At 54.2% G+C, this 11,665-nt stretch overlaps 3 protein-coding genes across 3 annotated transcripts; 1 reads left to right on the forward strand and 2 right to left on the reverse strand.

The window, feature by feature from the left end:
* Window positions 1-1,425: 1,425 nt before the first annotated feature.
* LAESUDRAFT_763975 (adenosine kinase) lies at window positions 1,426-2,684 on the forward strand (the record flags this gene model as incomplete). Its single annotated transcript, XM_040913360.1, has 5 exons — window positions 1,426-1,559; window positions 1,625-1,703; window positions 1,757-1,923; window positions 1,977-2,151; window positions 2,205-2,684. The coding sequence occupies 5 exons, from the start codon at window positions 1,426-1,428 to the stop codon at window positions 2,682-2,684; spliced, it is 1,035 nt and encodes a 344-aa protein (XP_040758890.1).
* Window positions 2,685-3,003: 319 nt separating this feature from the next.
* LAESUDRAFT_763976 (uncharacterized protein) lies at window positions 3,004-4,898 on the reverse strand (the record flags this gene model as incomplete). The annotated part of the gene is made up of 8 exons (XM_040913361.1): window positions 3,004-3,033; window positions 3,086-3,102; window positions 3,167-4,105; window positions 4,157-4,398; window positions 4,454-4,485; window positions 4,542-4,575; window positions 4,634-4,794; window positions 4,872-4,898. The coding sequence occupies 8 exons, from the start codon at window positions 4,896-4,898 to the stop codon at window positions 3,004-3,006; spliced, it is 1,482 nt and encodes a 493-aa protein (XP_040758891.1).
* A 280-nt stretch (window positions 4,899-5,178) lies between these two features.
* LAESUDRAFT_731519 (WD40 repeat-like protein) lies at window positions 5,179-10,655 on the reverse strand. The gene is made up of 10 exons (XM_040910060.1): window positions 10,504-10,655; window positions 6,941-10,449; window positions 6,775-6,883; window positions 6,593-6,710; window positions 6,417-6,541; window positions 6,145-6,362; window positions 5,871-6,088; window positions 5,690-5,812; window positions 5,425-5,633; window positions 5,179-5,374 (listed from the first exon to the last, which is right to left on the reverse strand). Exons 1-10 carry the CDS (start codon window positions 10,532-10,534, stop codon window positions 5,346-5,348), a joined length of 4,689 nt encoding a protein of 1,562 aa, XP_040758892.1. The 5' UTR covers window positions 10,535-10,655; the 3' UTR covers window positions 5,179-5,345.
* Between the last annotated feature and the right edge of the window lie 1,010 nt (window positions 10,656-11,665).

Genomic DNA, 11,665 nt, shown 5'->3' on the forward strand with positions numbered 1-11,665 from the left:
CATGAGAGCAGTGCGATAACAATCCAGGAGCTCCCCGTGGCATCCAAAATTTGCGGTGCTGTCAAACTTTGTGCTCTTAATGACCGCGTCCGCTTTCCATGGAACCCACAATCTCAGCCAACAGATAACTCATGCTCGACTTGCATATACATCGTTATACGTTGCCTGATTGACCGGACATGAACGCAGAGGTAAGGTTCAGATGGGGGCTTACCCTAGGCCTACCCGGGGTATCAGAAATTGCCGAAAACCATCTGTCTCGCCTTCAAACAGAACAGCCGTATCAGATATGATACATCTGATTCACCATGCGCGCGTCAGTACATTTCTCTCGCTTTTAGTCGCAGAGAGACAAGATACGGGTCCACGGCAGTAGTATTCGTCTGAGCGATTGCGTTCAAGAGCACATCTCGTTCTATATGTCACCGAGGGAAGGATAGAGGGAAAACACATCGGATTAGCGGATGCCCACTCCCCTATCCCCATTCCGCTTCCGCTCAGACATGCAGCGTCGTTATTAGCTCTGTCAGGACAGCGAGGTATGTCTTTCCAACGCATTCCTCGCTGCACTATTAACATTGATGACGGCTCCAAAGAGTGTGCGCAGTCAATGCGAAGGCTGTGTCGCTTGCGATCAGTCAAGATGAGCACGGGGTTCACGTAGGGAACGCGGCATGATTGTCCAGCACGTCGGTGGAGATCAAGGGCTTCGAACTTACCCAGTGCGCTATGTAGCCAGTGGACGAGCCTTTCAAGATTGCGTCTCTAGTAAGATCAGCTAAGAATTACTCAACGACATTCGAAATTTAGGCGTTTCGCCGCGCGCGATGTCGACGACCATCAACAGTACTTGCGAAGAGAGCTGGCATGCTAGTCCCACTGGCACTCTAGGTCGCGATCTTCGCAGATCCGCACCATATACTTCAAGAACATGGTACCAGTTCGTTTGGAGATGGTGACCTTTCCCAAACTTCAAGGAGTCGGCTGTAGTGACCAGCTTGAAGGAGCGCGTTCCATATAACGAGCCTAGTTTCACGTTCAGTGCACAAATGGAGCCTCCTAGAGTGTTGATTTTTTGCAAAATTATATTTGGAATAGAGCACTTCCAGAACCGTACGAAGATTGCAACGACAGGCCTCCTAGGTGAACCGGGCTCACAGCGAATAGCTTGTTGCATGCGAGTAGATGATGAGTGTCGAGATGTGAAGAGGAACAGTCCGGAGATGGCGATAAACGTCGGATCGTACTATCATCTCACCCAACAGATAATCCGCGCAAGCGATTCTCTCGTGCAAGCTGAGAAAACGCTGAGAAATTGTGCCGAATTGTGCGACCTCTCCCCAGGAGCTCATTATACCCTTTCACACCAAACGCCATTAAAGCTACTCTCCACTCTGCCCTCCCTCCTCACAATCCGCTCCTCACATGGCCTCCTACTCCCTTTTCTGCATGGGCAATCCCCTGCTCGACATGCAGGTCACCAACGGGGAGGAGCTCCTCAAAAAATACGACCTCAAGGCGAACGATGCCATCCTCGCCGAGGAGAAGCACATGCCTATGTGCGTGTCCACTTCATAGGCCGTGCACCTGCGTGCGTTGGAAAACTAACAATCACCCTCGGCAGTTACGACGAGCTCGTGCAGAAGTACAAAATAACCTATCTCGCGGGAGGTGCTGCTCAGAATGCAGCAAGAGGGGCAGCCGTGAGTGCGATTACACTTTTTCCTGGGAAGTGCATTCGTTTAGTCGATCGAAGTACGTCCTGCCTCCCGGATCCGTGGTGTACACGGGGTGTGTGGGAGACGACGAGCTCGCTGAGCAGCTCAAAACGGCTAACAAACGCGAGGGCCTTGACGAGCGCTACCTCGTCAAGAAGGGCGAGAAGACGGGTGCATGCGCGGTCATCATCACTGGGCACCACCGGTGCGTATTCTCATTCCAAAGAGCATCGGCTGTACGTGTTGAGCTTCTCCCAGGTGTCTGGTGACTACCCTGCGCGTGGCGGAGAAGTTCGAGAAGGAGCACCTCGCTTCGCCGGAGGTTGCGCCCTGCATCGAGAGCGCAAAGGTCTTCTACGTGGAGGGCTACTTCCTCACACATGGTGTCGAGTCTGCGCTCGAGCTCGGAAAGAAGGCGTCGGAGGCAGGCAAGGTACGCAGCGTCACCCCGTCTTAAAATGAACATCGTTCCAACCACTCGCCCAGGTCTTCGTCCTGAACCTCTCCGCGCCCTTCATTCCGCAATTCTTCCAAGTACAGCTGCAGCAGATCATACCCTACTGTGACATCATCATTGGCAACGAGGCCGAGGCTGAAGCATGGGCGAGCGCCAGTGGCCTTCCCGAGCACAAGGATCTCTCGAAGATCGCTGCCGCGATCGCCACGATGCCCAAGTCGAACCCTTCGCGCCCGCGCACTGTCATTATCACGCACGGTCCTAAGCCCACCACAATTGTGTCCGGCGCGGAGCCCGACGCGCCCAAGGTCGTCAACGTCATTCCTCTGAAGGACGAGGAGATCGTCGACACGAACGCTGCGGGTGATGCGTTCGCGGGTGGATTCCTGGGTGCATATGTGGTTGGGAAGAGCTTGGACGAGTGTGTTGAGGCCGGTCATAAGCTGGGCTCGATGTGCGTGCAGCAGGTCGGCCCACAATACAAATGGCCCAAGGTCCAAATCTTGTGAAAGAATCCTGCCGAAGTGATGCGATGCCGATTTATCTTGAGTTATTGCACCTCGCTCTCAACAGCGGTGCTGTGTAATATATCAGATACACATCTCAACTTGTACAATATCGAGTCAACCATCGTTTATATGTCACTGCATCGTCATTCTTGCCCTCGCATACACCTGATATTCATCCGCTAGAAGTTGAAACGAATGTACTAAGATTACGGCGAGAGATACCCTAAAATGTTACAGGTTGGTATGTACAGCGGAAATCGAAGACCGATCACAATCATCCCGGACACAAGCCCTTCCACGTTCTACATTAATTTCGCGGTTAGGAAGGTGGCGGCGAAGCTAGTGATTCCTGCAGCGAATATGAATAACAGATGTATGAAATGAAGATTATGACCACCAACCTGCGTTAGTAGCTCGGCTGAATATGCGCAATCAACAATGTAGTCAGCTTGCGCTAGCGTCCATTTCAACAGGTTGCTTACCAGGGTTCAACATTGTCACTCCGTCTTCAGTTACAATCTCTTCCATCTTGTGATCGTCAACTTCCTCCTTCAACTTTTGCTCTTTCGGAGCGTCCACCGCCATCGGCTGTTCCGCCTGCTCGGTTGCACCTCCCTTCGGTGAATCACCATCGGCGTCAGCTTCTCCGTCGGCATCGACATCGACATCAGCGTCGGCTGCCGCTGCTGGTGCAGGAGACCGAGGTGCACCCCGCGTCTGAGGGGAAACAGCCTTCTTCTGTTTCGACGAAGTGGCATCAGCAGTCTGAGATTGAACGCTCGCTTGCCGGGCCTTATTCTTGTCCTTGCTCCTTTGAGGTGAATCAGGTTCGTCGCTACTCGCTTCTGTACGACTGGATTCAAGCCGTTGCAATTCTAAGACAGCTCTGACGGCTTCTTTGGCATCGGCGCTCAATTTCACTTGACTTTGCTTCTTCTGTTCCCCGTCCTTGGCTGGAGCGCCGCCGCCGCTTGATGAACTCGGATGCAATGCATCCCCAGGTCCTTCTAGAGACGGGTCAATGACTGGCGCTGAGGCCACCGACGAGCCATCCTCCATCTCGGCGTCGGAGTCCTTGCTTTCCTGGCTCCCCTCAGCAGGAGAGCTCCTGCCATCCGGCGGGGGCGGATAAGGCGCGCCATTTGGCGCAACATGAGGGTGCGTCATGTACTCCGGACCCATATGGCCGGGGTGCCCTGGCGGAGGAGGCATTGGCATCATGCCCGGAGGCGGACGATAGTATGGAGGGTAATAATGCGGCGGCGGCGGGACAGCATACATGTGTCCAGGAGGCACCGCTTGACCCTCCGGGGACCACGGTGCCGGAGGAGCCCAGCTGGCTTGATGAAGCCTGGCAGCCGACGTCGGAGGCCCAATGGATTGAGGATAGTGAGCATCTATAATCCGTGAGGGTCCATAGCCTGAAACTCTTGACTTAGTCTGGGAACGTCAGAACGAGGAGAACCGCTTACTTTGCGTCATCGTATGCTGTCGATAGTAGCTCGTGGGCCCGGAGCTCTGTGGTTGCGTTGCGGTAGAAGATGACGGTGTGCTCTTAGTACTGGGAGCATCTCCCTGACTTTTCGTCGGGGTCGCACTTCGACTAGGCGACTTTGAGCCAGGCGACCCAGCTTCGTTGCTCTCGACGACTTGCTTGCCTTTCGAAGGGTCCTCGTCTTGCTGCTGCTCAGGCATCATGACGACACCATTGTGCCTAGTAATGGCCTTCATGAATGACTCCGATTAAATATGTGATGCTCAATACTCACCGAGACTTCTGATGCCTGCGGAGAGCATCGGTCTGCGAATTAAATGAGGACTCGTCAATATCTAAATGACTGACATCGGTCACCGTACTCGAGTGAAGGTCGCGTCACACTGAGGACACGCACTACAATCCAATTAGTATCAATAGAACATGACGCCACCGGGGTTGTCCGTCAACTCACAAGCCCGGCATGGAGTGGACTTTGGTAGTCCTCTGATGCCTCTTCAGGTCCGCTTCACGAGCGAAGACCTTATTACAGCCATTCATCTTACATGGCCAGTTGCCGCTCTCAGGTACAGGTTTCTTGGGAGGCCCCTTCTTCTTATGTTCCTTCTTCTCAGACTGTATATGGTACATCAGCCACCTCTGCCACATCGCCTGTGGCTGAAGCCATCGGGATTGGATCGAGCGACGCTCACCGTCTGCTTCATATGCGCTCGCACCATCTTGACAGGCTAAATACAATAGCAACACTACCGTCTTCAACAGAACTTATACTCTGGGTGGTTGCTTGTCGTGAGTTTGCTGCGGGGAACTGTGGCGGGAGGGCGTTAGCTACGGTGGCAGAGCGGTGGCGTGGAGGGGGGCGGCGAAAAGTTGGGTGGCAATTTGCGGTGGCTATCAACTGCGTGATGTGACGGTTGTGACCGTGATAGGAGCAGCAGGCCGGTCTGGTGCCGGGAATGCCGGGAAGCACGTGTCACAGTCGTCACTGGCATGATGTCATAAGCAACCGCGGGTCCAGCAAGTTCGAATTCTGCGCTATCTATACGAATGTGGGACCAGGCATAGATCAACATACAACGGTAATAAAATATTGGCAGGCAGTACAGTGTTCATTCTATATGACCAGCTGTGGGTGACCAGTATCGCTAGCAGTACGTAGAAGAATATCAAGGTAATTTGCAGCCCATGATACGCACTGCACAATGCGTGAGTTCCAATATCGGCATGTGAACCTGACGCACTCACCGGACCCATCCCACAAACCCAGCGCATATACCATTTCTCGCGGATGGAAGACAAGACTGCTGGATCGAGGAACAAACGGCACGTAGTGATCCCGTGGCGGTGGCATCGTTAGTGACGTCGTGAAGGAGCATAGTGATGATGGCGATGCTGTCAAAGAGCGGACAGATGTTCGTTGCGACTTCCAGTTAGTTTGCAGCAAGGACGATGTGCTGCGCGACAGGTTAGAACCAGCAAGAAGCTGGCAAACGACAGCGTTACGACTTACGCAGCAAACACCTCAGTTTGTTCGTGGACGTCGAAGGCAGACAGGCCGTGCGGATGCAAATCCCACGTCTTGAACGCCTGGTTGCCTCCCCGAACATCCCACATCTTGACCTCGCCATCCAACCTGTTCGGCCAACAATCATAAGGCAAAGGAATAGTTTGTCAAAGAGTAATTGACGCACGATCCGGAAAGGAACGTGCCGCCGATAGTTGGGTGCCACCTGACATTCTGCACCCATGAGGAATGATCACGGTATACGCGCACGACTGCATCCTCCTCGTCCAGTCTGCGGTCGAATACTTTAATTGCGCCGTCCGAGAAGCTCGCCAGGAACACCGAGGAGGACCCTTCATCAGATGCTAGGGCTGTCACCGGGCTATCCGAATTTGTTTCCAGATCCTATGTGGCACATTAGAACAAGGCCAATGACTGTCTCGATAGAGAAATGGACCCACATTGACTTGGCTCTCGGTGTGCGCATCCCACATACGAATCACGCGCGAGTCGCCTCCGATGAGAAGACTGCCTCCAATCTGTTTCCAGTCCGTCACAAGGCCACTGCCGCGTTCCACCGGCAACATCTCGTTGACCCCACGGAATGAGCTGACCATCTGTACCGGATCCTTTGTGACAGATGTATCATAGTTGCGATACAAGCGCACGATTCCGTCCGCTATGTCACATCCAAATGAGCATACATCACAAGATAATAGTTGCGAGCACTTGCCAGCAGCAGTGAGTATAATCCCACCAACATCTTCGTTGATGAAATGCAAAGAGGTGATACAGGTACCTCGTGGGTTGCCGTTGAAGAAGTGCGTCATCGGTTTCCGCCGAATCCAATCATAGACCCTAAGTCACGCGCTCGAATCAGTCATAACAGGAATATAGGTGCCTACGTACGTGACCTCGTCCGACTCGTTTGCAACTGCAAGATGTGGATCAAAGGAATGGAAAGCCATCGTAACCGGCAGGCCATGGACTCGTATGTGCGATACTTGCCTGTCCCATCTGCAGCTCGCTGCAAGGAGTAAGTGTATGAGCGCTCGCTTAGAATTTGTCAACGAGGAGGAGCATATACTGACCGGCCACCTCCGCTTGTGCACGGGTGGTATGCAGCACTTGCTCAATCTGTTGCTGGCGCCAGATCTGATAATTGTATTGCACACTTCCCGGCTCCTCTTGTTCAGGTTGCTAATTTTTTTTCAAAAACAGTCAGAACCAACGTGGTCAGCGAGCGATTGCCCATACCCTCATTTGCGGCTCCTTGTAGTATTCGCAGCACCAATCATAGAATCTGCTCTTCAGAGGCAGCACGTCCCTGACCCCAATTCCTGTGCCCAAACCGAGTATGATGTTCGAGTCCATCGAGAAAGTGCTGCCCGAAGGACTGCTCAACACACCATGATGGTGCGCATGATGATGGTAGCGTGAGCCTGTCCGTCTCCTTGCCCTCAGCCGCTCCATGTCCTCCTCCATCAGCGCCTCCATGACGTGCACGTCCATAACATCCGAGGGAAGGAAGTCCATTGTCGGATTGTGCGACTCATACGACGACTTTGGCGAAGGATATGGAGAGGTCTTTTGCGAGCGGATCACCGCAGGTGGGGTTGACGGGCGGGAATATGGCGACGTATACTGTGCGTAGTTAAGATTCGGCGAAGGTGGCCGTGACACACCGTCCGCGGCCTCTGAGTGAAGCATGGAACCTGCAGTAGGCTTGAGCGATCCCTGGCCGTCATCCAGGGTGGGGAAGGCGATGTTGCCCGCAAGCGTCCTGAGCGCGTTCGCGAAGGAATGTGTACGCCTGAGCGTGCTCGTCACGCCGCTCGAGATGCTGCTGTGCATCGTCTCACTGCGAGGCATCTCTGGCCTGCCCGCACCTGGCGAGAGGGGTGGGAGCGAGCTTTGCTCAGATAGCGAAGGTGCTCTCGTCCGTGTGCCATTGACTACGTTTATTGCATCCTGAGATGGCTCTGGAGCTCCGCGCAGCGTCGTGCTTTCCAGTCGGCTGAACGGGGACTCAAGCAGCAACGCCACAATGTAGTCAACGACCGTCTGCGCATTTGTGGCCACCTCATGATATGGATCGACCGAAAGCTCGAGCAGCACGGAGAAAATGGTGAAGAAAGAAGAGAGAAGAACACGATTCTCGCCTCGGAAATCCTCGTCATCAGGAAGTCTGTCCAGCCATTCGGCGACAGCCTGGGACGCAATGTCGTCCTCATGCTGCTGGAGATGCTTGCCCTGCTTCCACCGTCGATCTTCTTCCCAATAGATCCATGCACAGACAATGAAGTAGCCTCTCCACTCCTTGACGAGGCAGCTGATGAGAACCAGCAGTTCCTTTCGGACCATCGGACTCGCATCTTCTTTGATAGCAAGCGTCGCCCCTGTCACCACGGCCACCTCCATACGGAAATGAACGCGCTCCTCCAGCTGGAGTTGCGTCCCGCTGCCCCCGCCTCCAAGCTTGGCCAGGTCTGGGGAACCAGACGCGCCCAAGAACGTCCCGAGCGCATACAGCGCCGCACTGCGTACCTCCGGCGAGTCATCCGACAGCAACTCGATCAGCTTGTCCTGTATCCCTCTGTCCACGCCGTATGTCTTGATCTCGTCGTTAGCGTCCCATATCTGCGCAATACAGAGCGCGGACCACTGCCGCAGAAGGAAGTCACTGTCGTTCATTCGGTTGCAGCATGCGTCGAAGACGTGTTCACGCCAACATGCACTTTGTCCGTGAGGGTAGTCGCGCGCGATGGAGGATAGGATGAATGCGCACATCGCCTTGTGCTCCGAGCTGTTCGTGATCACTGGCTGCATGAGGTCATCCTGCGCTGCGAGAATCTGCGCAAAGTATCGGTAGCCCTGATTGCTGTACAGTTCGATCTGGCAAGACGGATCCACCGCAATGATGCGTGCCCAGATGAAAATCAGTACTGGACGCAATTCTGCCGACGCTGCTTGTAAGAGGCGCGAGATGTATGGGAAAATGCCGATGGTCAGCACGAGGTGCACCGCCCACGGCCCTAGGTCAACAAATTGCGAAAGCAAGATGAGCGCGCGGAGACGATGAGGCTGAGAGAGCAGGACTTGCAGGACGATCGGCAGCTGGTCTGGTGGCTTGCGGGGAACGAGGTTGTCGTCATCATTCTTATTCTGGCCCGTGGCAGTCATAAGATGTGTCGGATCATCATTCAGAGCATCAACGCCTGCCTGCTCGCCTTCTGAGCTCTCGGGCAGCGACCCAGGTCCGCGTTTGGTGAGCGCCGACCCACCGCGAGATATCCACACTTCAAATGCCGTGAGCTGGTCACTGAAGAACCTGCTGCGGATATAAGTGTAAGATGGATCTGCAGGTGGTGGTGGGGCATGTCCAGAGCCTCCTGGTTGGTGAGGCCGCGACATGGTCGACCTTCTACCAGTGAGTGAAGTCTCTGCTACAGCACCAGGCTTCTGGTGTTTGAGCAGCTCCGGCAGTTGCCGCAGACAAGAATCTACTGCGAGGTCCCAAGATGCCCACAGCGGATGTGTATTTGTCGCCGGAAGCGGAGGGTAGGTATGCGGGGTACAGTGGTAGTTCTTCATGATCCGTTCCGCCAGCAGGAAGTTCCGGAATAGAGACGCAACTAGCAAGTCTGACCTGTACAGGCGTGTGAACAGCTCGCGAGGGAATGTTGTCCAAGCAATAGTATCCGTGATGGCAGTAAATATCCAGTTCAGTTCGCCCAGAGGCGTCCGACGGTCCTTGAGATCACCAGGAAGCTGCATCACCATATCACCCGTGATATTTCCCGGGAGTTCGTTGCACATCACAAACCAACGCAATGCAATATCAATCGGCGAGGTCAGACAAGACGTGAACAGATCGGCCGGTAGTTCAGGACATGTCGGTAGTTGCTCATCAGCGGCACAGGCAGCAAGCTGGATGCTCTCCGAGAATGGTGGCGTACCCTCGGGATACCCTCCACGATTGAGCGCATCGTTGTCGCGGCGTTTCGCAAAGGTGATAAAATTCTGCAGGAGGTGCCCAGCTGCAGAACAATCCCAAATGTACACGCACGGTGATAGCAACCAACTCTGCACCTCCTGTAGAGACACGGGTATGTATTGCGTGTACTCCTTGTTGAAACACCAGAGTTCCCCGCTCGGCGTGGGCTTGGGAACGCCGTGGCCATTGTAGTGGAATAAGATCGCATCTTCCTTCGCTGTCTTGCGTAATGAATTGCAATGTTTCCGCAGATCGTCGTTTGCGGGGTCAAGCAAAGGCTTAAACGTGATCTTCGCACTCAGCCCCTCAAACTGATGGGCGAGATTCATGCCGATGATGTCGAGCGCCTTCTGTGCGGGCAGCGTGTGCGGGTCGACCCAACACTCCAGTGTGGCGCATGGATTGGTCTTGATGATGTCTGGCGGGTCGACGTCAATGTTCAGGCAGAGGACAAGGAGCGCATTGGCCGTTTTAAGCTTGGACGGCGTCGTGCGCCACGGGGGCATCTTGATCGCGTACAATGGGGGAGGAGCGGGATTGCCACATGTGAGATGGCGTTTTGAGGACCAGTAGGGCATGATAGGAACGGGATCGGGGAGCGTGGCGACGGATCCTGGATGGCGCATATCGCGCTCTACTGCGTCATTCGGATGCCTTGTGCGAGAGGAAGACGGTTCCGAACGCGCCGTGGAACGCACATCGCGTTCCGTAGAGGAGTCTACGTCGGAGCCATGGTGATGCACAGGTGCAACAGTCCATCCATTACCGGCTAAGGGCAACGTTGGGAAACAGTGAGGACAACCTGGTAAGGCGAGAGTCTCACCTTCATTGACTTGGTTCCCTTGCCTGTACATCGCAGACGACGGACTTGCCAGCGTCGTATTCAGCGACGGCAACTATGTGTTCTGCGAACCGGCCGTGGGCTTCGCTTGGATGACAGGGAAGAACGAGGGTGATGGAGGGCGGGACCGAGAGGCGCGACATTGAAGCGTAATGTGACTGAGCTAAGGTTCTTTCAGCAAATCGTAATGGAGCCAACAGACCAATGCTGACTGTGGGAAAGTAGGAGTAGTAAGTGTGGGAAGAACAAATAAGTCACATATGGCGCCGATTCTCTGTGCTGCAAGGTTTCACCGGCCTAGGATATAATCTGGTCTCCACAGCTATCGCACACCGAACGATTCACTGCTTGTTGGAAGCAGCATATAATTAGTACTTGCTGCTCCCCTCAAAATCCCACGGATTGTCAGTTATGATGTATGCTTTAGTCTCTGACGGATGCCCTGACCGTAGGAATGCATACACAACGTCGACAAGTCTACGTCGTCGGCATATTCCACAGGCGGCAAGAAACGCGTGAGCTCGAAGCCATAGGCGTGTTTACTATGGCATGATTTTTCATCGAAGGTGGTCGTTCACTACCTAGCGTTCTCCCATGAGGAAATGGAAACCTGAAGTTGGCGGAGTCTGGCGGTCGTGCCACAGCTCATGAAAACTAGTTGTTGGATGTAGCCATATGCAAGTTGCTAAGCCAGCAATCACGATGCTCACCCGAGTCGGTTACATAGACGGAGGAACGTCACCACGGGCAATCGCGACGAGTGTGAGTACATCAGCATTTGATTACGATGCTACGTCTGCGGCAACTGACATATGATGTCCGTTCCTAGTGTAGTCACCGTGCGAGCCTGGAGAGAACGTACGGTGAAACCGTCATGATCATGCTGTGCAAAGAAGAGCCGCTGTCTCGCCGGGTGTGGAATCATGAGCTTCGCGCACAGCATTGACGATGGGAAGATACGACTGCTCAGACAAATGTGGCTGGCTCCCAACGTCATGCTCGCCACAACGTTGATAAAGGCTCGCGGCGCTGAGAGTTTTCCGCTGCGCTGTGCATTATGGTCCTGGAACGGCATTGCCCAGTGCCCCGGAGTCCAGACAGAGCTATTCCGGTGGGAACGACGAAAGGACTGAGCTATACTGGG

This window comes from Laetiporus sulphureus (genome assembly GCF_001632365.1).
Source record: "Laetiporus sulphureus 93-53 unplaced genomic scaffold LAESUscaffold_65, whole genome shotgun sequence".
Lineage (NCBI taxonomy): Eukaryota > Fungi > Basidiomycota > Agaricomycetes > Polyporales > Laetiporaceae > Laetiporus > Laetiporus sulphureus.

Coding starts and splice junctions, on each gene's coding strand:
- LAESUDRAFT_731519 (XM_040910060.1), bottom strand. CDS start 10,534: ATGTACAGGCAAGGGAACCAAGTCAATGAAG. Junction 10,450..10,503: donor AGGGAACCAAGTCAATGAAG/GTGAGACTCTCG, acceptor CGTTGCCCTTAG/CCGGTAATGGATGGACTGTT. Junction 6,711..6,774: donor TGCACAAGCGGAGGTGGCCG/GTCAGTATATGC, acceptor TACTCCTTGCAG/CGAGCTGCAGATGGGACAGG.